At 45.5% G+C, this 27,872-nt stretch overlaps 1 protein-coding gene across 3 annotated transcripts in view; it reads left to right on the forward strand.

Annotated features, from left to right (window-relative positions):
* ADCY8 (adenylate cyclase 8) overlaps nt 1–27,872 on the forward strand; it is a 226,686-nt gene that overhangs the window by 191,594 nt on the left and 7,220 nt on the right. For all 3 annotated transcript variants that reach the window (XM_019974064.2, XM_019974066.2, XM_019974065.2), the window contains 3 exons: nt 7,290–7,368; nt 15,288–15,446; nt 27,063–27,209. In XM_019974064.2, the coding sequence (XP_019829623.1) occupies nt 7,290–7,368; nt 15,288–15,446; nt 27,063–27,209 (385 nt within the window). The remainder of the gene's footprint in view (nt 1–7,289; nt 7,369–15,287; nt 15,447–27,062; nt 27,210–27,872) is intronic.

Raw genomic sequence — 27,872 nt, forward strand, 5'->3', positions numbered from 1 at the left:
AACCAGCACAAAAGAGGGCAAAAATATACATGAACAGGTAGGCCATTTTTGTAGTAAAAATAAAAATTAAATCACCTAAAATTATTCATTCAAAGGAAATTTTAAAAGTATTAACGGAGCAGACCAGGGCTCTGGCGTCAGATCCAGACTCTGCTGCATTAGAAGGTCCCTTCCCACCTCTGAACCTCAGTTCACTCATCAGCAAAGTAATGTAACTGTACTCTAGTGTAGGGCTGCATGAGACTCTGACATGCCTGGCACATTGTAGGTGTTCAGGATCTGTTCACTCCTATCCCGTCGTTCCTTTTTAGGAGAAAGGTTTAGTTCTGAATTCTGTTTTGAGGTCTTAAGGAAAAACTTTTTGTTAAATTGTTAAGTAGGATTCTAAGAGTGCGCATAATCCCAAGTTCGTTGCTGCTTTTCTCAGCTTCCTGACTCAAGGTTGATTGTCAGTTAGTCTTGTATTGATTCACACTCTGCTATCAACAGAATTAAATTGATAAGAAATGGAAGAGTCCATTCAGCCTTCCCTCTTGGCCATGTTTATAAATCAACGGGCCAGTAGTCACTGTGGATCCATTTGGCAGTCACTGTCTGCTCCTGCTGTTGGAATTTAACCAATCCTGTAGGAGCTCGCATTGGTTCAGGGCATTTCTGCTGACTGTTCCTGGGGAGTGGGTCCTGGGGAAAGTACAGAGAACCTAGCACAGGGCATCCTGGCTACATCCACACTGAGATGACCCCAATACTCAGACTCTCTATCTGCTCATGAGGCCCCCTCCATGACGACCCCCGTCTCCATGGGTGACACTGAGCCCAAAACAGGGGAGGCACCCTCACTGCCAGTATCTCATCAGTCCCTAGAAACGCATCCGCCTCAGCACCCTAGTAAGGACAACTACATCGTGACACCTGTGAGCACAAGTTTAGGAGTCCAACTACCTGTCTTCAAATCCCAGCACCTTCATCAACCAGCTGTGTGATCTTGAGAAAATGAATTAAAAGCGACTTAACCTCTGTAAGCCTTGATCTTCTCATCCGTGAAGTGGGGGTGATAATAGTTCCTATGTTGTAGGAATATACAAGAGATAAATTGTGATATTGGAAACTTAGCTCAAGGTCTGGCATAGAATAAGCACTTGATGAATACAAGTGATTATTACAGTAAGTCCCCTACATATGAACAAGTTCCCTTCTGAGAACATTCATAAGTCCAATTTGTTGATAGGTCCAACAAATAGATACCCAGCTAACACAATAGGCTAAATAATCAGTTCAGTTCAGTTGCTCAGTCGTATCTGACTCTTTGCGACCCATGGACTGCAGCACGCCAGGCCTCCCTGTCCATCACCAACTCCCAGAGTTTACCCAAACTCATGTCCATTGAGTCAGTGATGCCATCCAGCCATCTCATCCTCTATTGTCCCTTTCTCCTCCTGCCTTCAATCTTTCCCAGAATCATGGTCTTTTCAAATGAGTCAGCTCTTCACACCAGGTAGCCAAAGTATTGGAGTTTCAGCTTCAACATCAGTCCTTCCAATGAACACTCAGGACTTATCTCCTTTAGGGTCGACTGGTTGGATCTCCTTGCAGTCCAAGGTACTCTTAAGAGTCTTCTCCAACACCACAGTTCAAAAGCATCAATTCTTCGGTGCTCAGCTTTCTTTATAGTCCAACTCTCACATCCATACATGACTACTGGAAAAACTGTAGCCTTGACTAGACGGGCCTTTGTTGGCAAATAATTCTATACTGTAATAGGTTTGTAATGTTTTTCAAGCAAATAATACATAGAAAACAAACACAAAAAATAAAGAAAACATGTTTAATCTTACAGTACAGTACCAGGTACATCACCACTGCTTTTACTCTTGCTTCCAGACATCCTGGTCTTCAAATAAAGACGCTGTACTTCTGTATGCTGTATGTCACTAGACAATAGAGGACGCATGCATGTACAATGTAGCCAGACTTGTGAACTAACTTGCGTGATTGGACATGTGAATGCATCTTTGCGTCCTTGAAAGTTCACAGCTTGAAGGTTCATGGGTAGGGGACTTACTGTGTTAGACATGACCCTTTCTATAGCACAAATACTACTATTCTTAGAAATATCCCTACTTTCATCTCTGGACTGCTGTATCATACCTGATCTCTTAACCCGCCCTTTCAAGCCATCCTCCTCAAAGCCATCTGGTCAACTCATTATCCTTCTTAAAATCCTTAGGGGTTCCTGGTTACCTCTCAAGAGAGAAAAGTTCAACTTGTTTGTCAAGAATTTCAAAACCCTCCCTGGAGTCCCACTGACTCCTCCAACCTTATCTCCTACAACGCCACAGGTCACTGTTTAGATCTTGCTTTGCAGCCATGGGAAACCATATGCTATTTCCCACATGAGCCTCTGCACTTTCTTCCCCTTGCCAACCATGCTCAAGACTGCCTCCTCCATGAAGCCGTCTCTGATCATTCCTCATTTTCTAATCTGTGCATATAATTTTTTATCATTGCACTTATCTCTGTCTGTTTCAATCATTGATTTCCATGTCCTCCTCCTCTGTTAGAATAGGAGCTTTTAAGGGCAAGGGCCATTACCCATGTTCATAATTTTGGCACTTAGTGGAGTATCTGGCAGCAGGTGCCCAACTAAATGTTTGTTGAATGAAATGAATGAGTGACTGATGGAAATAGTAGTTCATTTGGAATCCTATTACACCACTAGTTCACAGTAAGCTGTTTCATCTACCTACAGCCTATGATCTCCTGAGTGGCTCAGTAGTAAAGAATCCATCTGCCAATGCAGGAGACACAAGAGATGTGGGTTTGATCTTGTTAGTGGGAAGATCCCTGGAGAGGGCATGGCAACCCACTCCAATATTCTTGCCTGGGAAATTTCATGAACAGAGGAGCCTGGCAGGTTACAGTGCACAGGGCTGCAAAGAGTCTCACACAGCTGAGCAACTGAGCACACATTCATTCACCCACAAACCATGTGATCCCCATGCTGTCGGTAGAATTTGCTTCCGAACCGAAGTGTCATAACCTTTGTCATGGGCTTTGGTAGCTTCTGCAGATGCACAGATGAATAAGATACTGTAAGGAGCTTGCCTACTAAATCACTTCAGTCGTGTCTGGCTCTTTGCGACCCTATGGATTATAGCCCTCCAGGGTCCTCTCTCCATGGGATTCTCTAGGCAAGAATACTGGAGTGGGTTACCATGCCCTCCTCCAGGTGATCTTCCTGACCCAGGAATTGAACCCACTGCCTCTTCTCCTACATTGGCAGGGAGGTTCTATACCACTGAGCCATCTGGGAAAAGGAGCTTAGAGGCAAGTAATTATAAGTAAGTGCATGTTAGAAAGCCGTGGTAGCTTACTGAAAAAGCATCATTAAGATGTGGATTGATAGTCAGCTTTCACCATTCACTAGATTTGTGTCTCATTTAACATCTGAGTCTCAGTTTCTGCTTTACTAGAACAGGGAGAATAATATTTTAAGTGCTGCTGTGACAATTAAAGTAGGCAATGTACACAAAGTGTTATTAGAGGTATGACATAAAATCAGTGCTAAGCAAATGCAGTCATTAGTATGGCAACAGAATAAGAGATAAATTCAAACTGGCTGGTTTATTTTGGGTTTCACAAGGGGAAATGGGAACTAATTGCAGCATTAAAATTTGGCATCAGATGTGCAATGGCTAATGCTCTGACTTGGTGCCTGAGATGTGAATTCTCATCCTGGGACACAAATCAGCTATGTGACCTTGAGCAAGCATCTTATTCTTCCTGGGCCTTAGTCTTCAATCAGTAAATTGAAAGGCTTGCAAGGACCATTATATGATGTATGGCACACATAATATGGAATTCGATGGGTCCATTAATTCATATCGTGCAGTATTTAATTACACAGAAGTATTTTCATATACATACTCAGTGCAAAAATATGTTACCAAGCAGTCTGAACCCTCTGATTCTAAATTTGGAAGCATAAATATATTTTTGCATGAAGGAAAAGGAAATGACATTGAGCCGATTCCAAAATACTAATCATTGTTTTCTCTGGGTGATCCGCTGAAGAACAATTTTTATTTTTTTTATTTGTGAATTTGTATTAGCTTCCGAATTCACTACAGCTAGTATGAGTACTCTGCAATGATCAATGCTCAAATTAAATATTAAGTTAATGAGGTATCAGATAAGATGGTCTCTGAAGATTGTGGTAGCCCTGAGGATCACATTTTTCTACATGTGCCTTCACTTAATTATGTCCTTTTCTATGAGCATAGGGTGAGGATACTATCAATTCTGTAATTTTGTTAACACAAATAAATTAGTTCCAAATGTCCTTGGTTTCGTGTCTCTGCCACTTGATATCTGACAAAGTATTATAGTTTTGTACAAATTTCAGCCATTTGGCTCTCTTTGGAAGTTCTTCAAATAGTCATAGAAGTTACAAAGAAAAAAAAAATCCTTTCAACTCACAATTCTTTCTGGATGTTCTTTGGCCTGGCTAACTTACTGTGCATTTTCTGTAGTCTCTACTCAGGCCATATTTTTTCCATCTGAAATACATCCTGAAGACTCAACAACCATTCATAATTTTCCTTTACTTTTCTTCCGAATGTGATCTAGTCATCTCTCTATTTTTAGTCAACCATTACTTTCATAATGATTTAAGATGTATTTACGTTTTGTCTTGAAGGTATGTTTTATGTGGTACGTTACTGAGCTTTAAAAATTCTTCTGCATCACAAAGGAAAGCATATCAGAAGTGTCAATCAGAGCAGGCGTTCAGGCTGTATTCATGAGGAGCTGAACACAGGACATGTCCCATTCAATCTAAGCCGTGTGAATGATGATGTTGTAAAATGCCGCCACTAGGAGCAAGTTGATGTACTGGGAGCTTTAAGGGGTAAAGAGAGGGAGACATGGGCCACACACCATGCCAAGCATGTGTGTTGCCAAGATTTGGTCAATTATTTCTCACAATTAAGGGGGTAAATGCAACTAGAGTCCTTCCCAAGGCAACAAACTGAGGTTCAGAGGTATTGAGTAGCTTGTCCAAGGTCAAACCATTGGTCAGCAGCAGAGCTGAGACTGAAAGCTGGGTCTGCATGAGTACAGCATTTTATTTTGTCAGGTGTCCACAAGCTTGAAGGGCCAGAGAATTGTGACATGAAAAAAGGGTTCTGTTAGTATGTCCCTGTGCACAGCACTGTGGTGACTATGACTGAGTGAATGAATGAATCCTAGCCGCTAAGATTCTGGATGGCAATATATGACTTACAGTCCAGCTGTAACTGTACAGCTCAACCAGATCTGAGCACTCTCTCCTGCTGAGTCTGCGTGTGGCCTAAGACTGGATGTATGGTATTTATTTATCCTCCCTGCACTAGAGGCTTGTAAACCAGCTGTTAGCTAAGCAAGATCTGTGTCTCATACCTATAGACTCCCCTCCCCCCTTTTCCTCCCAAACTCTTCAGTTCAGTTTGGTTCAGTCGCTCAGTTGTGTCCAACTCTTTGCAACCCCATGGACTGCAGCACACCAGGCTTCCTTGTCCATCACCAACTCCCAGAGCTTACTCAAACTCATGTTCATCGAGTTGGTGATACCATTCAGCCATCCCATCCTCTGTCATCCCCTTCTCCCACCTTCAATCTTTCCCAGCATCAGGATCTTTTCAAATGAGTCAGCTCTTTGCATCAGGTGACCAAGGTATTGGAGTTTCAGCTTCAACATCAGTCCTTCCAGTGAATATCCAGGACTGATTTCCTTTAGGATTGACTCTTACCAACCTTTAATATTCAGCTCTTGAGTCTTGCCTGAATATCCAGCCTAGTTTACTTTCTCTTCCCTTATATGCCCATGGCAGCCAGAGTGTATCCTTACTATGGGTTATACCGTGTTATGAAACCATCTGTCTAGTTCTTTCCTTTACTGAACTGTACTGAGGGCAGAGGCAAGGTATCTTCTTCAGTTCTGTACCCTATCATGTGCCTGGTGCACAGTAGATGGTCAATAATTATGTGTTTCACTGGGGCTACAGAAAAGAGATGTAATAATGAGTTTCATCTATTATTAGCATCTTATCTCCAAGGAAAAGCAGATGGAACTGGGAATTCATGAATCTGCATCTTGTTGCAGCCTACAGAGTTCCTCGGAGCCCTGGGTCCCCATGTGCACAGTATCTCCCCAAGAGAAAGCACATTTCCATTCCTGAATCTCTGTTCTGCCTGGAGAGCTGGACTGGGTCTGGCCCTGTGTAAGCTGGGAGGGTCTTTTAGTGTAAGGCGAGGTGAAAAGCCAGCCTTGGCAGCTGAGTTCATGCTGTATTGCCCTGAGCCCCATGCTCCTCCTGCTAGTCTCCAGGGAGAATAGAAAAGGGAAGGCTGGAGATGGCCTGGGTGCCACCATATTTATGCCCATTCTACTCTCTGAGCACTGAATCTCATCTCTGATGGCCCTGTTGTGTCCCTTAACACATCAGAGTCAAGTTACCTTTGAATGAGTTCTGAGTATGTGTATGCTTTTGGTTGGGAAGCTATAAAGCAAACGAGTAATGTGATCTGGTTTTGTTGTTGTTCAGTCACTAAGTCATGTCTGAGTCTGCGACCCCAAGGACTGCAGCATGCCAGGTTCCTCTGTCCTTCACCATCTCCTGGAGTCTGCTCAAACTCATGTTCACTGAGTCAGTGATGCCATCAAACCACCTTGTCCTCTGTTGCCCTCTTTTCTTCTTGGTATTAAAAAAACAAAACTCTAGCAGCCATGCTGAAAAGAGATTGTAAAGGAGAACAACAGTGCCCAAAATTGCAATAAGACTTTGTAATAAAAACCTAAGTGTGATTCTTAGAGTACTGAGAACAGGCACTGCCGCATAGCAAGTACCATGTGCCCGTCTCTTAAGTGGGATGACACTGAAGAAAGAGTGTCTGTCTTCACATGGACCTTTGTGACAAGAAAGTGTAAGACCTCCTTGAAATTTAGAAAAAATCTTTTTGCAATAGAAGACATCATTATTAATGTGAATGCATTGTCTAGATGCTAGACTCTGGAGTCTTCCACCAGGTATGACCTACGTGACCTTGTGACCTTGGGGGTCAACTGGTTTCCGATTAGCCTACGTGGAGGCCTTCAGAGAACCCCTATCATACAGTGGGAGCTCAGAAAACAGCTGCTCCTTTCTTTTTATCCCACTCCAGTCTGAATCTCAGTTTCATAATGGGTCTCCTTGAAGTCCCTTCATAGTTGTCAATAACCACGCCACTATTTGCATTTCTCCTCCTGACAGAGATTTCCTGGGGACCAAGGAAGCGTCACTGCTGCTAATGGCCATGTTTCTTCTTGCCGTTTTCTACCATGGACAGCAGGTAATCTGACGTCTTCCTCTGACTGCCTGTGGTTACCTGGCATTTCCTGCTGCCATAAAACTGGCCTGGGGGGCCACCACTCACCTCTGCATAAATGACTTTTAGTAGCTTGCAGCAAGTGGCAATTCTTCTTTTTCTTCTTCTTTTATTTTCTTTTGTTTCTCCCCCTCCCTTTTTTTTTTTTTTTTTTTTTTTTTTTGCCCCTTGGCTGAGCCATGCATGGCTTGTGGGATCTTAGTTTCCTGACCAGGGTTTGAACCTAGGCCCCAGTAGTTAAAAGCACTGAGTCCTAATGATTGGACTGCCAGGGAATTCCCAGCAAGTTGTGATTCTTAACAAAACAATTCCTAGTATGGAACACTTAATAAAAAACTAAGTTGGAGATGATTTGGAGAGCAATATGGTTTTCATTCCCTTTTGGTGTATCTCCTTCAATGAAATGATTATAAGGGGAAAAAAAACAGAGCTTTCAATTTCTGGCTGAGGCCAGCTGGGATCTCTCCCAGTTCTGTTGCCTGGATAAAACTATTACTATGGAAGTTGACCTGATGGGACAGTGGTAAAGAATCTTCCTGTCAATGTAGAAGACCCAGGTTCGATCCCTGGGTCGGGAAGATTCCCCTGGAGAAGGAAATGGCAACCCACTCAAATATTCTTTCCTGGGAGATCCCATGGACAGAGGAGCCTGGCAGGCTATAGTCCATGGGGTCACAAGGGGTCTGACACAACCTAGCAACTAAACAATAACAATGGAAGTTGTATAAATCAGGTTTGGGGATTTTTGTGTTTGGGCTTTTTTTAAATTTTTATTTTCTATTGGAGTATGGTTGAGTTAAAATGTTATATTAGTTTCAAATGTACAGCAAAGTGATTCAGTTATATATGTATCTATTCTTTTTCAAAATCTGGAAAACCATTTAGGTTATTGCAGAGTATTGAGTTCAGATAGTGAAGAATCTGCCTGCAACTCGGGAGACATAGGTTCAATCCCTGGGTTGGAAAGATCCTCTGAAGAAGGAAATGGCAACCCACTCCAATATTCTTGCCTGGAGAATCGCGTGGACAGAGGAGCCTGGTAGGCTACAGTCCATAGGATCTCAAAGAGTCAGACATGGCGGAGCAACTCACACACACACACACACACACACACACACACACACGCACAGAGTATGGCGCAAGGTTCCCTGTGCTATACAATCATTGTTTGTTTGCTAAATCGTGTCTGACCCTTTTGCAGTTCCATGGACTGTACAGCCCGCCAGGCTTCTCTGTCCACGGACTTTTCCAGGCAAGGATACTGGAGCGGGCTGCCGTTTCCTTCTTCCTTGTTGGCTATCTATTTTAAATACAGGTATGTGTACGTGCCAACTGGGTGGTGCTAGTGGCAAAGAACCCGCCTGCCAATGCAGGAGACATAGAGACGTGGGTTCGATTCCTGGGTCGGGAAGATCCTCTGGAGGAAGGCATAGAACGGACTCCAGTATTCTTGCCTGGAGAATCCTATGGACAGAGGAGCCTGGAAAACTACAGTCCACAGGGTCCCACAGAGTAGGATACGGCTGAAACAACGTAGCATGCACACTCACAGGCATATGTCTATTCCAAACTCCCAATCCGGCTTGAGGACCATCCTAACCAAGGTTCCAATCCCACCCTGCCTCCAAGAAGTTTGTGGCCTTCTCCTGACTCTCTGTTTCCTCCTCTTTAAAGTAAGACAGTAATTCCTGACTAGGGCTGTTTTGAAGAATCATTTGAGATGATTGTATGTAGCATTTTGAGCACTGCCTTTCCAGAGATAGAGGAGGCACTTCATCATTGATTTGTCCTGAGTAGATAAAGAGCCTATAGTATTGATGCCACTTCCCTGTCTGCCAGGATCTGGGGCGGGCACCGTGGATAGCCTCGTACAAAACCCCACCCCCAGCCCCAAGGCTTCCTGTCTCCTGGAGGAGAGTGGACACTAAATAATGCGATGTGGGATGTGCTATGCGTGGACCAGCCTTGTCCAAGGACCTCAAGAGTCAGAGATGCAGGAAATTATTCTGCATGGAGCATCATACCAGGCCTCACCCGAGAGATGTCACCTGTTCTCCACAACTGGTAGGATTTCTCCATGCAGACTCAGACCATGAATGCAGCAACACTCATCACTTTCTGCTAGAGCCAGGACGTCTGCTTCACTGCTGTGCTCTGGATCCCAGTCCGTCTCTCTGTGCGTGTACTTCAAAAAAATAAAAGTAACCAGGAAAGGAAAAAAACAAGAAGACTATCAGCCAGAGCAGAAATAGAAACATACCACTGAGAAATCACCATGGAGACAGGGAGGTAATGAATCCTGAGAAACCAGCGATGAAACAGCCAAAAGCCCCAGGAAGCTAGAGATACATACATAAAGTTATTTGTAATAAAGCGGGATGGTAACATGTGTTTAGTCAGTAAGTCGTGTCTGACTCTTTTGTGACCCCTGTGGACTATAGCCCACCAGGCTCCTCTGTTCATGGATTTCCCAGGCAAGAAAACTGGAGTAGATTGCCAGGGGATCTCCCCAACCCAGCAATCAAAATGGCGTCCCCTGCTTGGCAGGTGTATTCTTCACCACTGAGCCACCTGGGAAGCTGATGGTAAAATGTGCTCAGGGGAACAAAGTCAATAAAACTAAACCTGGCAATCAAAGGAAAGAAGGCAAGAGTTAACATGTATCAGCCGCCTATTATGTGTCTGGCACTTCACCTGAATTATCGAACCATCTCAACAACCTGAATGGTCGTTATGATGGATCCTGTTTTACAGATGAAGGAAGTCAGGCTGCTGAGCTAGAAAGTGAGAGAACTAGAATTCAACCCCAGATCAGTCTCCAGAGCCCACCTTTCCACTTTCTCGATCGGGGGAAAAACAAAAAGCACTGTCTGTGTATCTTCACAGCACCAAGGGCATTCCGTCCCACAATATGACCGTACCTTGCTTTTCAGTTTCAGCTGTAACACTAAGCCAAAGGTCAAAGTCTGGCCAATGGCAGTATCCCCCGACTTAGGTCTTTCTGGTTTTCTGTGAGAGCTGGGATCATGTCCTCCACGTCCTGATGACTTCTAGTTACAGGGGAGAAATTCTTCATCTGACATGCAAATGACAATCAGACAAGGCAATCCTATAGAAAAGTGTACGTATACTCCATCACATGGGTTTTAAACTGACACGTGAGAAATTCTCAGAGATGGCTAAGAGAAAGTTCAGAAGCGGGGTCGGGGCTCATTCTAGAATAGGAAAGCTGTTTCTATCTTCCCTGTTACCTTAAGGATTACTCTGTGCCTCTTAGTGCCTCCTCAAAGCTCTTCTGAAATTCTGATTCAGTTTATTCTATTCTCCACTTGTCCTGCAAAAGCAGATAACCACATCTCATGAAGAATATGAATAAAGTAAGAGCAAGTAAGTGAATAATGAGGGCCTGAGTACTTAAGTGATATCTGATTATTTTCTTTTTTATTTTTAACCTTCAAAAGGTTTTTTAAGAGATTTTTTTTTGATGTGGACCATTTTTAAAGTCTTTATTGAATTTGCTACAATACTGTTTCTGTTTCATGCTTTGGTTTTTTTGGCTGCAAGTCATGTGGGATCTTAGTTCCCCGAGCAGGGATTAAACCCGCACCCCTTGCATTGGAAAGCAGTCTTAACCCATGGACCTCCAAGGAAGTCCCTCAAAAGGTTTTAAAATGACATAGCTCCATCCCATAACTGTAGCAGTTACAGATGTAACCTTTGGAGTGGGTAGATATTATTCAAACTCCAACTCTGCCATTCAATAGATAAGTGACATTCAGTCATTTATCCAACATTCTGTATCTCCATTTTCTCACTTATAAAGTGGGTATGATAGTAACAGTTTCTGTTTTTTTGTAGAGTTAAAAAAAAAACTGTAGTATTGTAGTATTGGTTTTTTGTAGGTTTTTTTGTAGTATTATATGAGAATATAATTATAATACACCTCTCCCAGTGATTTGCACTTGGAGTAAGTGCTCAAACATCGTGAGCTATTAATATTTTACTTTGGAAGCAAGAGTCTAAGACAAACAGAGAAAGTGTTATTATCCATCTGGTCGCAAGGCAGCAGCAGAGACTCAAGTCACTTGAGGTCACAAAGTCACAAAGGAGAACCAGACAGAAACAGGGATGCAAATGCTCCAACTTCTCGGTCCATGCCCTCTCCACCATGTGGTGCTGCCTATCTGTTAGAGGATACCTTTCTGCAGAACTGCATCACCTCAAGCATCATTTCATGACGCCCATCAGAGTCCTGTTCATCCGGATAAAGTCCGTCCACTCCAGGCTCTGCTACCGGCTCCCACTGTGTTCCCTGGTGACTCAGAGGTCCCCTATTTTTATTAAAGCCTGAATAATCCCCACCGATGCCTGGTACACAGCATCATCCCAGTGGGAGCATGTGTAACAGTACATCTCCAGAGTGACGGAGGCAGTTATGTAACCGAATAATTGGGACTCTCATCCTGCACATATGTGAAAGCAATACGCCAAACACTTCCTCTTCCTCCGAGGCAGGTGAACATCCCGAATGTTGGACAGAAGAGAGCAGACAGCCAGGTGCCTCCCACCTCATGTCTGATTCACTGCAGCCCTGAGGTTTGGGCTTGGCCTCAACTCTCCTTTCAGAGCAAAGGACCTCACACCTGAGCACAAAGATAGAGATTAACGAGGTCAAGTCTCTAGTTGCTTACTTCTGGGTCTGATAAAGATAGGCACTGGGATTGTGCAGCTTAGAAAGACTCAAGCCTTGGGACCAAATTATTAAATTTGCATCCCAGCGAGGCTCCTGGAAGAATAGATGACCTTGAGATGTTCAACCTCCCAGACCTGCCATTTCTTTACCTGCAAAAGGAAAAGTCTAATAGTTATCTATCAAAAGTTGGGGAACAGCTGAATGAAGTCATGTTCGTAGAGTGCAGGGGTTAAGAGCCACAGCTTGGAGTCCAAATGCCCTGAGTTCAAAGCCCAGCCTCTATTTGTGAAACCTTGGGCACCTGACTTTACCTTCCTGTGCCTCCGTTTCCTTAGCTATAAAGCGGGCATAAAAAAGTACCTGCTTTGTTGAGCCATGGTGTGATTAAAAGACTTTCAGTATGTTTGAAATGCTAAGTACAGTGCCCAGTTCAAGACAAGGACTCAGCCTGTGTTAATTATCATTCTGTGTTAAGAGCCTGGCACAAAACATATAAACAATGTTTGTTAGTTCCTTTGGAACTCTTTTCTTTTTCCTTTTATAAACTCAGAAATTTATTTCTCCCAGTGGAGGACAGGAAGTCCAAGACCAAGATGCTGGCAGATTCAGTGTCTGTGAGGAGGGCCCACGTCCTGGTTCATAGGCTTCTCACTACATCCTCACATGGCAGAAGGCACAGGGACATCTCTGGGATCTCTTTTATAGACCTTAATCTCATTCATGAAGGTTCCAACCTCATGACCTAAACACCTCCCAAAGGCCCCACCTCCGAATACTATCACTTTGAGGGTTAAGATTTCAAAATATGAATTTTGAGGGCACATAAACTCTTGGTACTGTTTTCATGTAGCCAGTTCCTAAATGGTTTGGGAAGGGAAATCAGAATACAAAAAGTTGAAAAGGATTATTCATTTGCTTTATCTTGCAACTCAGATACAATGCAAATGAAAGTATTAGGTGCTCAGTCATGTCCAACTCTTTGTGACCTCATGGACTGTGGCCCACCAGACTCCTCTGTCCGTGGAATTCTCCAGGCAAGAATACTGGAGTGGGTAGCCATCCCCTTCTCCAGGGAATCTTCCCAACTCAGAGACTGAACCCAGGTCTCCCACATTGCAGGCAGATTCCTTACTGTCTGAGCCACCAAGTAAGCCCCTCAGATACAATCAGTTCAGTTCGGTTGCTGTCGTGTCCAACTCTTTGTGACCCCATGGACTGCAGCACACTAGGCTTCCCTGTCCATCACCAACCCCCAGAGCTTGCTCAAACTCATGTCCGTCGAGTTGGTGATGCCATCCAGCCATCTTATCCTCTTTTTTCCCTTCTCCTCCTGCCTTCAATCTTTCCCAGCATCAGGATCTTTTCTGATGAGTCAGTTCTTTGCATCAGGTGGCCAAAGTATTGGAGCTTCAGCTTCAGCATCAGTCTTCCCAATGAATATTCAGGAATTTCCTTTAGTACTTGACTGGTTTGATCTCTTTGCAGTCCAAGGGACTCTCAAGAGTCTTTTCCAAAACCACAATAATACCACAGATACCACCACCTATCAGGTGATTGTTGTAAACACTTTGAAGATTCTTGTTGAGCTCTTTTTAGCCTTAGAATATTTCTCTCTACGAACGTGCCTGCAAATTATTGTGTTAAAAGACATTTGGAATAATTCCTCTCTGTGTGGTTATACCTGTAGGTTTGTTTGTTTGTTTGAGCTTTTTTTTTTGTCATTTAAAAAAATTTTATATAGTTTGAGCTTTTAAAAATTCCATCCAGTTTCATAATTAAGTAAAATATTTCCATGATTCAAAAGTCAGGTTTATAAAACAAGATACAATTTTAAAAGTTTAAATGTATCCCTATTCCTTCACCCCATCTTCCTCATCTCATTGTAATGATTTTTTATTTTTTTGCACTTCAACTTTTAATAAATAAAGAAATATATATATATGTGGAAAGAGAGAGATATATAGATACCCCTTTCCTTAGATCGGTAATGGCAAACTGTGCGTGTATTTCTCCTCCTTAGATACCAACCCATCAAAGTACATATAGAGAAATAGTCTTCGTTTCTTTTTATAGCTGTATATAAGTTTATTCAACCAAAATGAGCACTTGGATTGTTTCCAGCTTTTGCTATTAGAAATTCTGCTGAAAGAATAACCTTGCACCTCTGCCTTTTCATATTTTTGACATCCACTGAGACTTGCACATAAGACAAAGAAAAGAACTAGCTGAATTTTTTTAAGCCCTTGAATTCAGGGCATCTAACCATGTGTTTAATGGTGCAACATATTGTTCATTTCAACAGTTAAAGACTTGAAATAATGACATTACCAAAAGCCCTCATAAATATGGTTTGTTAGATTTTTTAGAAAGGACACTGTCCTCTTTCCAATGAAAAGAAATGCTACGATGGGAGAGAAGTTGGGGAAGCATGGATACATGTAAATGTATGGCAGAGTCCCTTTGCTGTTCACCTGAAACTATCAAAACAGTGTTAATCAGCTGTACCCCAACACAAAAGATAAAGTTTTTAAGAAAGAGTAACAATTTTTAAAAATTAAAAACCAAACAGGATTTTAGGAGAAGAGGGAACTAATAGGTATTAAATACCTGCTGCTGCTGCTGCTGCTAAGTCGCTTCAGTCATGTCCGACTCTGTGCGACCCCAGAGACGGCAGCCCACCAGGCTCCCCCGTCCCTGGGATTCTCCAGGCAAGAGTACTGGAGTGGGTGCCATTGCCTTCTCCATTAAAGGTATTAATACATGTATATTCCTTAGGAAAGTTCCTGGCACCATCTAATGAGCACAGCCTACGTGTTAGCTGGTTTTACTACTGTAATTTATTTCTTGGGTCAAGAAATATTAATGGAACACCAGCCCTGTGCCAGGAACGTTGCTGTATGGTAAGGATGTGATATTGAACTGGGAAAGAACCCTGACCTCAAAGCACCTGCAGCGCACAGTGGAGGAAAGAAACAATGACAAAATTCTAGGTGCCCCGGTGCCAGGAAGGGGAGGTACACAGCCCTGTAAAATCTGCTCATCTTCTGATCTCCTGGTGTCAGGCAAAAGGCCTCCCAAAACGTTCAGCTTGGGCTCTGTTTCATCTGCGGAGGGTTCCGGAGAAACCCTGTCCACCTCCCACAAATGTGTGTCTGAACCTGTTCCTTCCCTTCTGTCCCCTGAACCGCAGCTGGAGTACACAGCCCGCCTGGACTTCCTGTGGCGAGTCCAGGCCAAAGAGGAGATCAACGAGATGAAAGAGCTGAGGGAGCACAATGAGAACATGCTGCGGAACATCCTGCCCAGCCACGTGGCCCGCCACTTCCTGGAGAAGGACCGGGACAATGAGGTGAGCCCAGGCTCGTCCGGCCCCCGAGGACGGGCAGCCGTGGGAGGGCTGCGGTGGACACACTGATCCCAAGTGCTCGGAGGGCCCCTGAGCATGGAGACCAGGCCCACTCCCCAGCACTCTGAAACATGCGTGTGGCCTCCCCAGCTTCTGGTACCTCATCTGTAAGATGCATGTAATAAGTTCACTAGCGCAAGACTGAGTTGGAATTTTAAAGTTTTACATAGGTGTGTGTATATATGTAGAAATCCAACAATTCCACTTTGGGGTTATGTAACCAACAGGATTGAAAGTAGGGTTACAAGGAGACAGCTGCACATTCACATTCATAGCAACATTATTTATAATAGCGGAATTTGGGGATCATCCAAGACTCCATCAAAAGGTAAATGGACAAGGGAAACGGGGTCTGTACGTAGAGTGGAATGTTGTGTGAATACATATAGTGGAATGTTGTTCAGTCTTTGGAAGGAAGTAGATTCTGACACATGCTGTAACATGGATGAAGCCTGAAGACACTACAGCAAGTGAAGTAAGCCTTAGCCATTGACTACAAAAGGGCAGCCTTGTTTGAGCAAAGCAAACTAAACCTTCCTGTTGTCCGAGTCACAACAAACACTCAAAAAACATTTCTCAGGCACAGACTGTGCAATAAACATCTAAAAGACCCTGGGACGCTTCTGGGGGATTGTCTAGACACGGGCTTGCCATCATGTAGCTTATATTCAAGTGGGGGCAGAGAGGCAGCAGCCCAGTACAGAAGCACACTGTGACGGTGCTGTGCTGATGGGTGGGCAATGTTACCTGCTAGTAGCAGCTGGCAAGGGCAGATGCCCACACCTGACCTGCGGCTGAGTGATAGGAAGGCCCAAGTCATCCTGAGAGACTGGGGAGGAGGCAGGACAGTTCAGGAAAGAGAGAACAGCACAAGCAGGGACAAGGTAAGGATGAGCTTGGGGTGCCCACGGAACAGGAAGGCTGGGCTAGGGGATTGTCTCGGTTCCCCAAGGCTGTTATAATAAATACTGCATGACTTAAAGCAACGAAATGTATTCTGTCACAGTTCTGGCAGCCAGAAATCTGAAATCAGTGCAGTAACATGACCATGCCCTCTCTGAAGTCTCTAGGAAGAATTCTTCCTCCTCTTCCAGCTTCTGGTGGCCTCAAGCACTCCTTGGCTTGTGGCTGCATCAGTCTAATCTCTGCCTTAGTCACATGACCTTCCCCCTCCTTGTAAGGGCATGTGTCCTCTTTTCATATGAGGATACCAGTCGTTAGATTTAGGACTCTCTCTCTCCAGTATGACCTCATCTTAGCTTAGTCACATTTGCAAAGACCTCGTTTCCAAATAAGGGCTCATTCTGAGGCTGTGGAAAGAAAGAAAGGGAAAGGGAAAGTCTTTCAGTCATGTCTGACTCTTTGCAACCCCATGGACTATACAGTCCCTGGAATTCTCCAGGCCAGAATAACTAGAGTGGGTAGCCTTTCCCTTCTCCAGGGGATCTTCCCAACGCAGGGATCGAACCTAGGTCTCCCACACTGCAGGCAGGTTCTTTACCAGATAAGCCACATGAGAAGCCCAGGTTGTGCGGGGGACATGAATTTGGAACACTACCCATTCCAAGGATGAAGAGTGATGAGTGACGTGAGAAGATCCGGGACCAGGGCCTGGTAGTTGGGTCTTATGGAGTATGGTAGGGTTCGGAGCACCCTTTTGAGTGCTGTATGAGCCTTTGGAAAGTGTGTTACCTAATCTGACCAAATGCTAATAGAGTGTGGATAAGAGAATCACAAAACCAGAAACTAGTTAGGAGAGCCTAAAATAGCCCAGGAAAGGGTCTGATAGGGAGGCCTAAGATGTCACAGTGAGATAGAAGTAGATGAATCCCAGGTACCTTTACAGATTAGAATCAACAGGACTTGATAATGGAGTGGATGTGAAAGGTAAGAAATGGAAAAAAAAAAAAAATCAAGTCATTTGGTTCACCCTCTAACCACCTAGAAAAAAGTAACTCAAGAGAGAAATAAAAGATGCCTTTAAAGACCTGAAGGGTTATCACATGAGAGGGACTGACCTTGCTCTGTGAGACTCTGGAGGGCAGACCCAGGGCCCTGGACACCCTCAGGAGATATCTCTGTATTCAGCACTATGTAGAGCCCTATGGTGATGCAGCCATCAGGCTGAGAGACCCACAGGAGCAGGGACAACATCAGCCTTGGGCACCACCGATCCTTGGGCCCTGGTGCCCTTACCCTATGGTCTTGCTCATTAAAGGTTGGTGGATGAACTAGAATGGTGAGTTCCTTTGCTGAGACTTTTTAAGTGGCGAGGAGAAAGTCCTTGCCAAGGACACTACAAAGTCAAGGGCAGTTGTCTGGGAGGCTGGACCAAGACAACCCTTCCACTAGAGAGTTTCAAACTGAGTCAAACAGGGGAAGAAAACTCATAGAACAAAGATCACAGACTGGCTGATTCTGAGACAAATCTGACCAGCGAGCCAGTGGGCTGGGACAGTGGTCAGCTGGTTGTTTTGCTTTTTTGTTTTAATTGGTAGATTCGATGCCTTTAGACATGGAATGGACTCTCCAATTTATCCATCTCTACCCTGACACTTATGTTACCTGCTGGACCTCTGAAAACATTTGGGGTTGTGACCCCTGCCTTAGGATAGAGTTAGGAGAGACCTACAAGGTCCATTTCCTATCCGAGCCTCTGCAAAAGGCCAGTGGGAGAGAAACCAAGAGCATGAGTCATCTGCTGCTTGAATAATCAGCTCTTGATGAACTCACGCCCTTGAGAGTCTGTTGGATGCAGATTAAGGCCCCAAACACCCTCAACAGATGGAGTTCTCTGGAATTGGGTTCAAGCCTGGTTTCCTTAGAGCTCCCTAAGGTCAGGGACTTTGTTGCAAGAGCTTCTTGAGGAAGCCAAGAAAGTGAAATGTCGCTGAGCATCAACCGAGACCACTGGAAGGAACAGATGGAACGCTGGAGCCCTCGGAGGGAAGACCCACAAAGAAATGAAAGGAAAGCCACCTGTCAATCAAGACACCAAAACAAGGAAGTATTTGGAACCAGTGGGGAAGAACAAGAATGCACTGGCTGACTTCATCCTGAAAGAAAGGAAAGCAACCAGAGATGCCCAGACACCAGGTCATCAGCGATTATTCGAGCCAAACCCCCACTGAGCAAAATAAAGGTCAGGCTCAGCCGTCATCACATGGATAAGACATTCTCAATAGAAAGTCTTGTCAAGTTCATTTGTGGTTTTATAAATATTTAAACAGTTTGCACTTGGCTAGGCTTAAACAGAGAAAGTTTTCGCTTTGCCTGGAGGACTTCACATTATGATGCCGTATCATTTACTGAACTCCTACTGTGTGCCAGGTACTGAGACAGGCAATTGATGAAAATGATCTTTCATTCTATTCACAACCTGAAGAGGAGGGTTCTGTGACCCCCACAGTAGTGATGAAGAAACTGGGGCTCAGAGAGGTCCATGGTGTGCCTCTGTTGACTTCAGCAAAGCCACGACTCTGCTCCAGCCTCTCGGATTTCTTCCATCTGTGCCGTGTTATCCCTTACTGTGCTGCTGCCGTGGTGCCCCAGGAGTTTGTCAAGATGAGGGAGTGTGTACGTGTGTGTGATGGTTATAGAAGATGTCTTTGTGGCATGATTTATATTGTGTAGGTATCTGGAAAGATTGGGATGCATGTCTGGAAATATGAACGTATGTGTGGAAGAACTTGGTGTGTGTGTGTGTGTGTGTGTGTGTGCGTGGGCATGTGTGTGTGTGCAGGAGACACAGGCAGAGTGGTGTAACATGTGAAGGGGTGACAGAGACAGGACAGCTATAGCCTGCAAGAATTCCCGATTTCATGCTCTGTTTCCATAAGAGGCATTTTTAGCTCCTTCTCTTGCTACAAATCTGACTGTGATACAAACCTGTGAATATCTGCTTGGGGACATTTGTGACTTTGGGTCCCAGCTTTCAGAGGCAAGGGCAGTGCTCACAGATATGGGCAACAAGGCAATAAGAATGATTCTCCCCATTTCATCGATGAAGAAACTGAGGCTCAGAGAAGTAAAGGAATTCGCCAAGGTCACAGCTAGTGTGTAGTGAGCTGGAATTCAAGCCCAGGTGTGCACAACCTCCAAGCCAAATGCTGTGCTTTTTCTCCTGCACTTTGCTGTTAGGCTGTGAGTGGCAGAGACGGGGGAGCAGTGACAAGGAATGACGCAAGCCACCCAAGCCTAGGGCAGTTGACAGAGCCTTGCCCTTGGGAACATCCTGTCCGAGTCTGTTCCAGCTGTGTCACCCACGCAGAGGTCCTGGCAGCTTCTGCTATTCTGCTTGACTTTCGGCTTAGAATAGCACTGAGCACGCAGGCAGGGACTCTCTTGCCGATCAGGCCAGCTGGGCTGGGTCAGCAGTGTCAGGCAGGCGCTCACTGAGTCCCAGGAAACCTGCTCGCTCATCCCGGCTCTGTTAGAACTTCTGAAAGGACAGTGACAAGGGCAGTTGTCTCAGGTGCCAGACAGCCCGTGCCGCACAAATGCCGCCTCTGCCCCGAGCTAGCTGTGTGACCCAGGGCAGCTTATGCAACCTCTCTGAATCCATTCTGTCATCCAGCTGAGGAGGAAATAATACCAACCTTGCTGAACTAGAGTGAGAATTAAATTGGGTAAGAAGAACGCATGAAGTGCCCAGTGTGGCCGGCTGTAAGCGGGGCTCAGCATAGAAGAGCCGTTTGGTATATTTGAAAATCTGATGCCTGAACTTCAGTCCTGGCTCCTCCTCTCACGACTCTGTGACCATGAATAATGCCCAACCTCTCTAGAGCTCATTTTCCGCATCTCCACAGTAACAGTATCCCCCAACTTTACGTTACAACATTTGCATGAATTATTACGCATAAAGGGCTTAAGTGGTGCCTGGCACATTTTACAAGCCCTCTGATTCTTGCTGTTGTTAATTCTGAAAATATGAGTCATGATTACTTTCTTCCACTCTCAGCCCCACCTCCCACCTATTCACTCTGTCATTCATTCCCCAAGGATTTCTTGAGGGTCATCCATGTGCCACATGTTATTCTAGATCCTGGGGTTCAAACAAAGAAGACAAAGTCCTGCCTGATATGAGGCAAGAGTTTTTCTGGGAAAACAGACATTAAAACGAATGAATATGTAACATAGTTATATATTAGTGTTAATGTTCTATGACGGTGGACGAATCTGAGTTAGAGAATTGTTGTTGTTGTTTAGTCACTAAGTAATGTCTGACCCTTTGCAATCCCCTGGACTATAGCCTGCCAAGCCCCTCTGTCCATGGGATTGTCCAGGCAAGAATACTGGAGTAGGCTGCCGTTTCTTCCTCCAGGGGATCTCCCACCCCAGAAATCAAACCCGCGTCTCCTAAATTGGCAGGGAGATTCTTTACCACTGAGCCACCTCGGTATCCCCCAGTAAGAGAAAAGCACGTGTGAAAAGGGGGCGTTTACACTGGAGGGTCCTGGAAGTCCTCTCTGAGCACATAGCATTTAAGCTGAGACCTGAGGGTACATACAAGGCCAGGAGGTATCAGACACTGTTTCTCCCCTGCAGAGAGGTGACTTCACTTAGTATAAGACACGCAGGGCTTTGAATCAGACAGGCCTGGGCCAGTGAAAAACCAGACCTGGTTCCCTGGGCAAAATCTTCATTTTGGCTTCCGGGTAAGGGGCAGAGGGTGGAGCATGCAGGCGCTCGAATCCTCTGCAAAGCCCAAACCTGTACATCCAGCCAGAGGAGGGTGACAGTGAAACAATAATGGGCTTTCTGTACTCATCAATCCCTCTGCAGTGTACAGTGTTTTTATCTTTTCAGAACTCAAAATAGAAAGAAACAGATGGCACACTCAGCGCAGTCGATTGGAGCGAGTCAAGTGACAGGATGTCTCTAAAGGTGTGGACAGGTGTGGGCAGGGGTCTGGAGCTCTCCCATGAGCCCCTCCAAACACCCCATCCCCTTCTCCCTGTTCGCTTGGAAAGGGAGGGGGCAACCTGCATGGGTCATGGCAGTGACCTCGCAAGCCCTCTGACACCCAGCTGAGGGTAATCAACTGGGGACGCTGGGCCGGAGATCCAGGAGCCGGGGAAGGAGAATGAGGTCAGTATATTATTATTCCTTTGGTTCCCTCCCTTGGGATCCATCTGAGGCTGCCTACGTCCCCCACAGCTCCTCCCAAGGCCACTGCTGGGATGCCTCCGATGTCAAATCAACATCCTTGTCTCTGGCTCTTCTCATCCCTTTGAGCCCAGGAGGATGGCAGCTCAACTGCCACAGCTTGACTGCCATGAGCCCTGTTTTCGTGAGGGATTTCTTAGGGGAAACTTGTACTTGACCCTCATCTTCCTAGTTAAGCCCTTTGTAAATTGTTGTCCTTTAATTGCTAAGTCATGTTCGACTCTTTGCGACCCCCTGGACTGTAGCCCACTAGGCTCCTCTGTCCATGGGATTCTCCAGGCAAGATTACTGGAGTGGGTTGCCATGCCCACCTCCAGGGGATTTTCCCAACCCAGGGGTTGAACCCACATCTCCTGCATTGGTAGGAGGGTTGTTTACTATTCACCTGGGAAGCCCTTTGTAAATTACCCTCCTTGAATTATCTTAATTTGAATGCGCCCTTTCTTTTCTGTTGCGTCCCTAGTTGAAGCCACAGGGACAAAGAAGTGGGTAAAGCCTCATAGGGTCAGTAGTCTTGGGAACTGGTACCATCCCAGGCCCGAAGGGTTAACGGATAAAGCAGTTCCTGGGACCATCGAGAGTTGCAGCGCTAGGAGAGGGCATCTTGACAGGAGCCGGGCCACCGGGAGAAGGCAGCCACTGCCGACCGTGGAGCAGAGGATCAAGGATGTCACACAGAGCATCTCGGGGAAGCCAGGGCAGCAGCAGAGCAGACATGAGCGTCTCCTCTACCCCCGAGGGACCTGAAGCGGGGAACTGGTCTCCCTGGCCGAGGCCACAGGACTACATCTGTAGGCTCATCGTCTCCTCTCTTCACGTGTTCCCAACTTGGCCCACTGAGGAAAGAGCTTCCTGTGACACCTTCCACCCTCTGGGGCAGTGCTACGGAGGGGGTCTCATCATCACCTAGCCCATCTTACCCGCCCTAGTGGACGTGACTGGGGAGACCAGAGTCATTGGACTGCTGTGCTAACGGTTCATGAGTCCCTCAGTCTGTCTTATTTCCTCTGGGACCTGTTTGTGCCCAAGACAAAGAAGTTCTGTCCTTCCCCTTGGCCAGCCCAGTAGTGCAGAACCCCTTGCTACCCGCTAGGATCACAGAATGTGACTGTGTTTGGAGATGGGGTCTTTAAAGGGAGAGGGTAGGGTTCTCATCTACTGTGCCTGGTGTCTTTATAAGAGGAGGAAATTAGGGCACAGACACACATGTAACAGACCTCTTGTGAAGACCCCGGGAGAAGAAGCCATCTGTAAGCCAATAGAGAGCAGCCTCAGAATGAACCAACCCAGCCAACACCTTGACCTTAAGCTTCTAGCCTCCAGCACTGTGAGAAGGTAAACTTCTGTAGTTTAAGCCACTGGGGCTGTAGCACTTTGTTACAGCAGCTTGAGCAAACTAATGCAACAGGTAATTGAGCAAACAGAGATTTTCTTTCTCTCCGAATCGCAGCCATTCAGAGGATGCGGTTCCGTAGGTTTGCTTATGCAGGTTCTCCGACCCATAAAGCAGTCAGGCTTCTCCGCCGGTATCGCTCCATTGTTCAAGGCCAAGGTGAATGACCCAGCCTCAGAAAGCTGTGTACCATGGCTATGCAACTTGGCTACCATCTGCACTGCCCCCCAATCCAACCCAATCCAGCTGGTCACCAACCACCTCTGCACTTTTGAATGAAGGTTAGCAAAACCATCCATTCAGATGTACCCACTCTGAAAGCTCAAGTCAACTGATCATGAATCAGGGACAACCTCTTTCTCAGACCAAGGGCATAAAAGGTAGAGAAGGCAAGTTCAGGTGTGCTGAGTGGGAAAGACCCTGGACGTCTTTAACTCTGGCTCTTCTGCTGCCAGCTGCATGATCCCAATGTCTTAAGTCATCCATGTCTCATTTTCCTTATCTGTATAATGGGTATAAAAACTGTACCTACTTCTCACAGGACTAGTGCAAGAATTAAAGCATCGGATTCTATCCGGAAGTGCTTTGTAAAGCTTTAACATTTCCTACACAGGCAACCCACTCCAGTGTTCTTGCCTGGAGAATCCCAGGGACGGGGGAGCCTGGTGGGCTGCTGTCTATGGGGTCGCACAGAGTCGGACACGACTGAAGTGACTCCTGGAGATTGGGAAGATCTCCTGGAGAAGGAAATGGCAATCCACTCCAGTATTCTTGCTTGGAAAAATCCCATGGACGGAGGAGCCTGGTACAGTCCATGGGGCCGCAAAGAGTCAGACACAACTGAGCGACTTCACTTTCACTTTAGGCCCTGTACAGGGCATGTATGACAGGGCAGGCATCCAAAAACTACTAACTGGATGATTTGAACACGTTGAGATGAATGGCGTGGAGTCCCTGCCCTTGCGGAGTCCACAGGTAAAGGAAGAGAGGGACATTAAGACGATGCACAAGGCAAGGACTCCGGTGTATAGTGACCCGGGTGCCCGCGCGGCCCGAGTCAGCCTCCCACCCCTATCGGTGAATCCGGGAAGTTTTGCAGGAAGATATGATACCTAGGTGGGTAGTGAAGGCAGAAAACTAGAGTTAGCCTGGTTAGGGAGGCTCATTGCAGGGAAGGAAGGACATATTCTATCAAAGGACAGACAGTAAAAATGAAAGCATTGAAGAGGATGTGTCTTTGGCTTCTTCCAGAAGCATTCCTTAAGACAAGGGTTCGCGTGCAAGTAAGTATCTTGCTTGGAGGTTGTCCCAGGAAACCCACCCAGGTAGACGGGAGAGGAAGAAGGAAGGTAGGGAAAGGACCGGAATCCAATCTTGAGGCGTTGTCAGCCTGGTTAGCTCTGTGGGTGGCTGGAGCTGAATCTCACCGGAGAACCTGGGAAGTGGCGTAGAAAGCGCGCCTCAACGTTCTGCGGCCCAAATGGTGAGGGCGAGGAGGACTCCATCCGGAATCTGTTAAGAGCAGCTTCTTGCTGGGGGCAGGGAGTGGAGGGGGCGGGCATTAGTTTCCTGGAGATTTTAGCCTACAGCTCACATGGGCAGAGTGCCCTCTAGTGGCCAGAGAAAAACTCCATGCAAAGAAACTCAAGGGCTGGCTGACTGCAGAACCTGGGAAGAGAGAATGCGGACCAGGTGCCTACTGCATCCGCTGTCGTGGGCATACAGGAGTACAGATGCTTCGCTGTTTCTGGAACACAAGGTTCAACACAGGGAACTGCAGCCCATGAAGCGGAAGAGATAGGCGGAGGCGAGGGCAGGAATATGTGAATATAGGTCATGCTCCTGTGTTTCAACTTTGTCCTGAGGGCAGTTGGAGGGTTTTAAGAATGGGAAGGGCATGGTCAGTATTGTATCTTTGAAATATCACTCTGGTTGCCATATGGAAGATGCCTTTGAATGAGATAAGACCAGTTCTGGACCCAGGAGGAGGTTCTCATTTTAATTAACAGTCAAGGAAGGGACTTCCATAGTGGTCCAATGGTTAAGACTTTGCCTTCCATTGCAGAAGTTGTGGGTTCAATCCCTGGTCAGGGAACTAAGGTCCCACATGCCGCACAGTGCAGGCAAAACAAACAAACAACACCTTATAGCTCGGACCGTATTAAAAAAAAATCTTTAAAAAAAAGTGTTAAAAAATAGTCAAGGAGGAAAACAGGAAGGACCTGTTTTCCTTTCTATAGAAAGGAATAGTGAGAGGATTAGAAAAAATATGTTGGAGGCAAAAAGAAACCCACCTGGACTTGGCAATTTATTGGATCTGAATATGATGGGAAGAAAAGGTCAAGGATGACTCTGAGGGTCTCTAACTTTGACGACTTGTCCATGCTGGTGCCACCAACCAAGTCAGAGGATGAAGAAACAGGAGCAGGTGTAGGTAGGGAGGACATGCAGTCAGGTGCAGCACTTATAATTTGAGGAGTGTGAAGGCGACCCAGCATGAAACAGAGAAGCCTGAAGCCCAAGGAGAACTGACTTGGATATGGGATTCTAGAGACTCACATGCGAATGTTGGTGAAAGGTTGAGAGTGAACAAGATGGCCCAGGTGAGTATGGAAACTGTGAACCCTGTAGGGGGTCAAGGACAGAACCGTAACAACAATCACCAACATTGAAGATAGTAGATAAGCTCCCCCCCAAAAAAAATCCTTGAAGGGGCCAGACACAAGGAAAATAGATGTGATATAACTAGCACAGAGAAGTCGAGAGACCTATGAACTTGGGTGTGATCATCACACCAGTTCCCAGGGATGCCCAGGAAGCCTTGGACAGAGATTGGTATAGTGATGTCCTCATTTTGGCTGGCAATCTGACCTTCCCTAGATTCATTTCATGTGAATGGACATAGGCACTAGAGGCAGCTAGTTTGAGAAGTTAGGGTGGAGATGGTTAGTTGCAAGTGTTTTCAGTGTCCAGAGCACCTTGCAGTTTTTCTTATCGGAGGCACTTAGAGAAAGTGGAGGGGGAGAGGAGAAAGAAAGAAGAAAAAAGAAGGGATCACTATAGGAGGACGAAGTTGAAGAAGTGAGAGGGGTATCCAGAGATGAGGAAGAAGCAGTGATATTCAGCAGGAGAAGGGAAGATGCATTGTCTGGAGCTGAAGCCGAAGAGATGAAAATACAATGAAAGAGATGATTGTATGAGTAAGGAAAGTGAGAGCCTCAGTGTTTTCAATAGCATATCAGATAAGACCATCTACTGAGAAGAATCAAGTGGAGAGTAAAGGTAAGGAGAGCGATTAGAGCTGAGAAGGGCCACTGAGAATAGCAGTAAAGGAAGCTGACCAAGGGCAAAGTGAGGTGCAGGCAGAAATCTGGGCCCAGCTGAGGCTGGAGACCATGGATTTACAAATTTTATTTTTCTCATCATAGTTTTTTTTTTTAATCCTCATACAGGCTATTAGTACAATGTATTTTTACAATAGCATGCAAAAATTATTTATTTTTTAAAATTTATTTTAATTGGAAGGTAATTACAATATTGTGCTAGCTCTTTGCCATACGTCAACATGAATCAGCCATAGCTTTGCCATTTAAAATTATCAATTGGTCTTAGAATAACATTAAAATGTTTTGGAAACAAATTCAACACAAAAAGCAAAAAAAAAAAAAAAGAAGATTGTGAATGTTTAATCATTAAAATCAGTTTTTTAGTAAGCATTTGTCATTCATGCCCATTTACATGGCATATTATATCATCATACTCATTTTATGTCAATTTTTAGGCTTCAGTTAAGCTCAAGTCAGCGAAATTGACCATGAGTTTTCAATGGTCCCAGCCCTCTTGGTGACAATGCTGTGGTGAGATGGTGTCAGGGTCCCGCTCTCTGTCCTCTCTGGGCACCTGTGCATGGCTGCAGGTGCGCATACATAGGGAGCATCACCGCAGAACTTCACCTCTGAGGACTGTTTCTGCTTCCTTCTGTGTGTCTCTCTGTCCAGGAGCTGTATTCTCAATCCTATGACGCCGTCGGGGTGATGTTTGCCTCCATCCCGGGGTTTGCAGACTTTTACTCTCAGACCGAAATGAACAACCAAGGAGTGGAGTGCCTCCGCCTACTGAATGAGATCATTGCTGACTTCGATGAGGTAAATGGGAGCCTCAGAAACTTACAGTCGCAAATAAGCATCCTTGCTGTCGTAGCATTGTGCTGTTCCTCGTAACCAATGTCTGCACTTACAGAATTCCAGACTGCGTTATGGGCACAGACATGTGTCAGCTAATTTCATTATCACATGAGATAAAGGCGGTTGTTTCTCCTGGAGGACCAGGAATGTGAGCTTCAGTGAGGCTAGGAATTTAATCCAGTGTCACGCGACCAGCAAACGGCAAAACCAGGACTTGACTGGAGGCCAGCACTACAAGGCCCTGACATCACAGAGACGGGGCCGTTTCCCCATCTGCTCAAACTGCCAAAGATAAAACCATCAATTAGCATTTGATCACAGACCTCCACAAAATATAAACACACCCCAGATGGTACTTTCTTCTTCCAGTTTCCAGGAATGGAGGAAACACTCATGCTGCACTTTATTTACATTAATGGGCTTTGCAGGAGGGGGTCTTTTCCTCCTTACCACCCCCCAGCTTGATGTAGGACATCCATGTCCATCCACATGCCTAAATCCGAGATGGGAAGTTTCTGAGTAATTGAAAAGATGTCAAGGAAGAAGCCAGGCAAAATTGTGGGTTTAGCTGAAGTCCAGCCTCCTCAGCCTGATCCCCCAGGGAGCTCAGGGCTTTAAATTAAG

Source organism: Bos indicus, chromosome 14 (assembly GCF_029378745.1).
Source record: "Bos indicus isolate NIAB-ARS_2022 breed Sahiwal x Tharparkar chromosome 14, NIAB-ARS_B.indTharparkar_mat_pri_1.0, whole genome shotgun sequence".
Classification (NCBI taxonomy): domain Eukaryota; kingdom Metazoa; phylum Chordata; class Mammalia; order Artiodactyla; family Bovidae; genus Bos; species Bos indicus.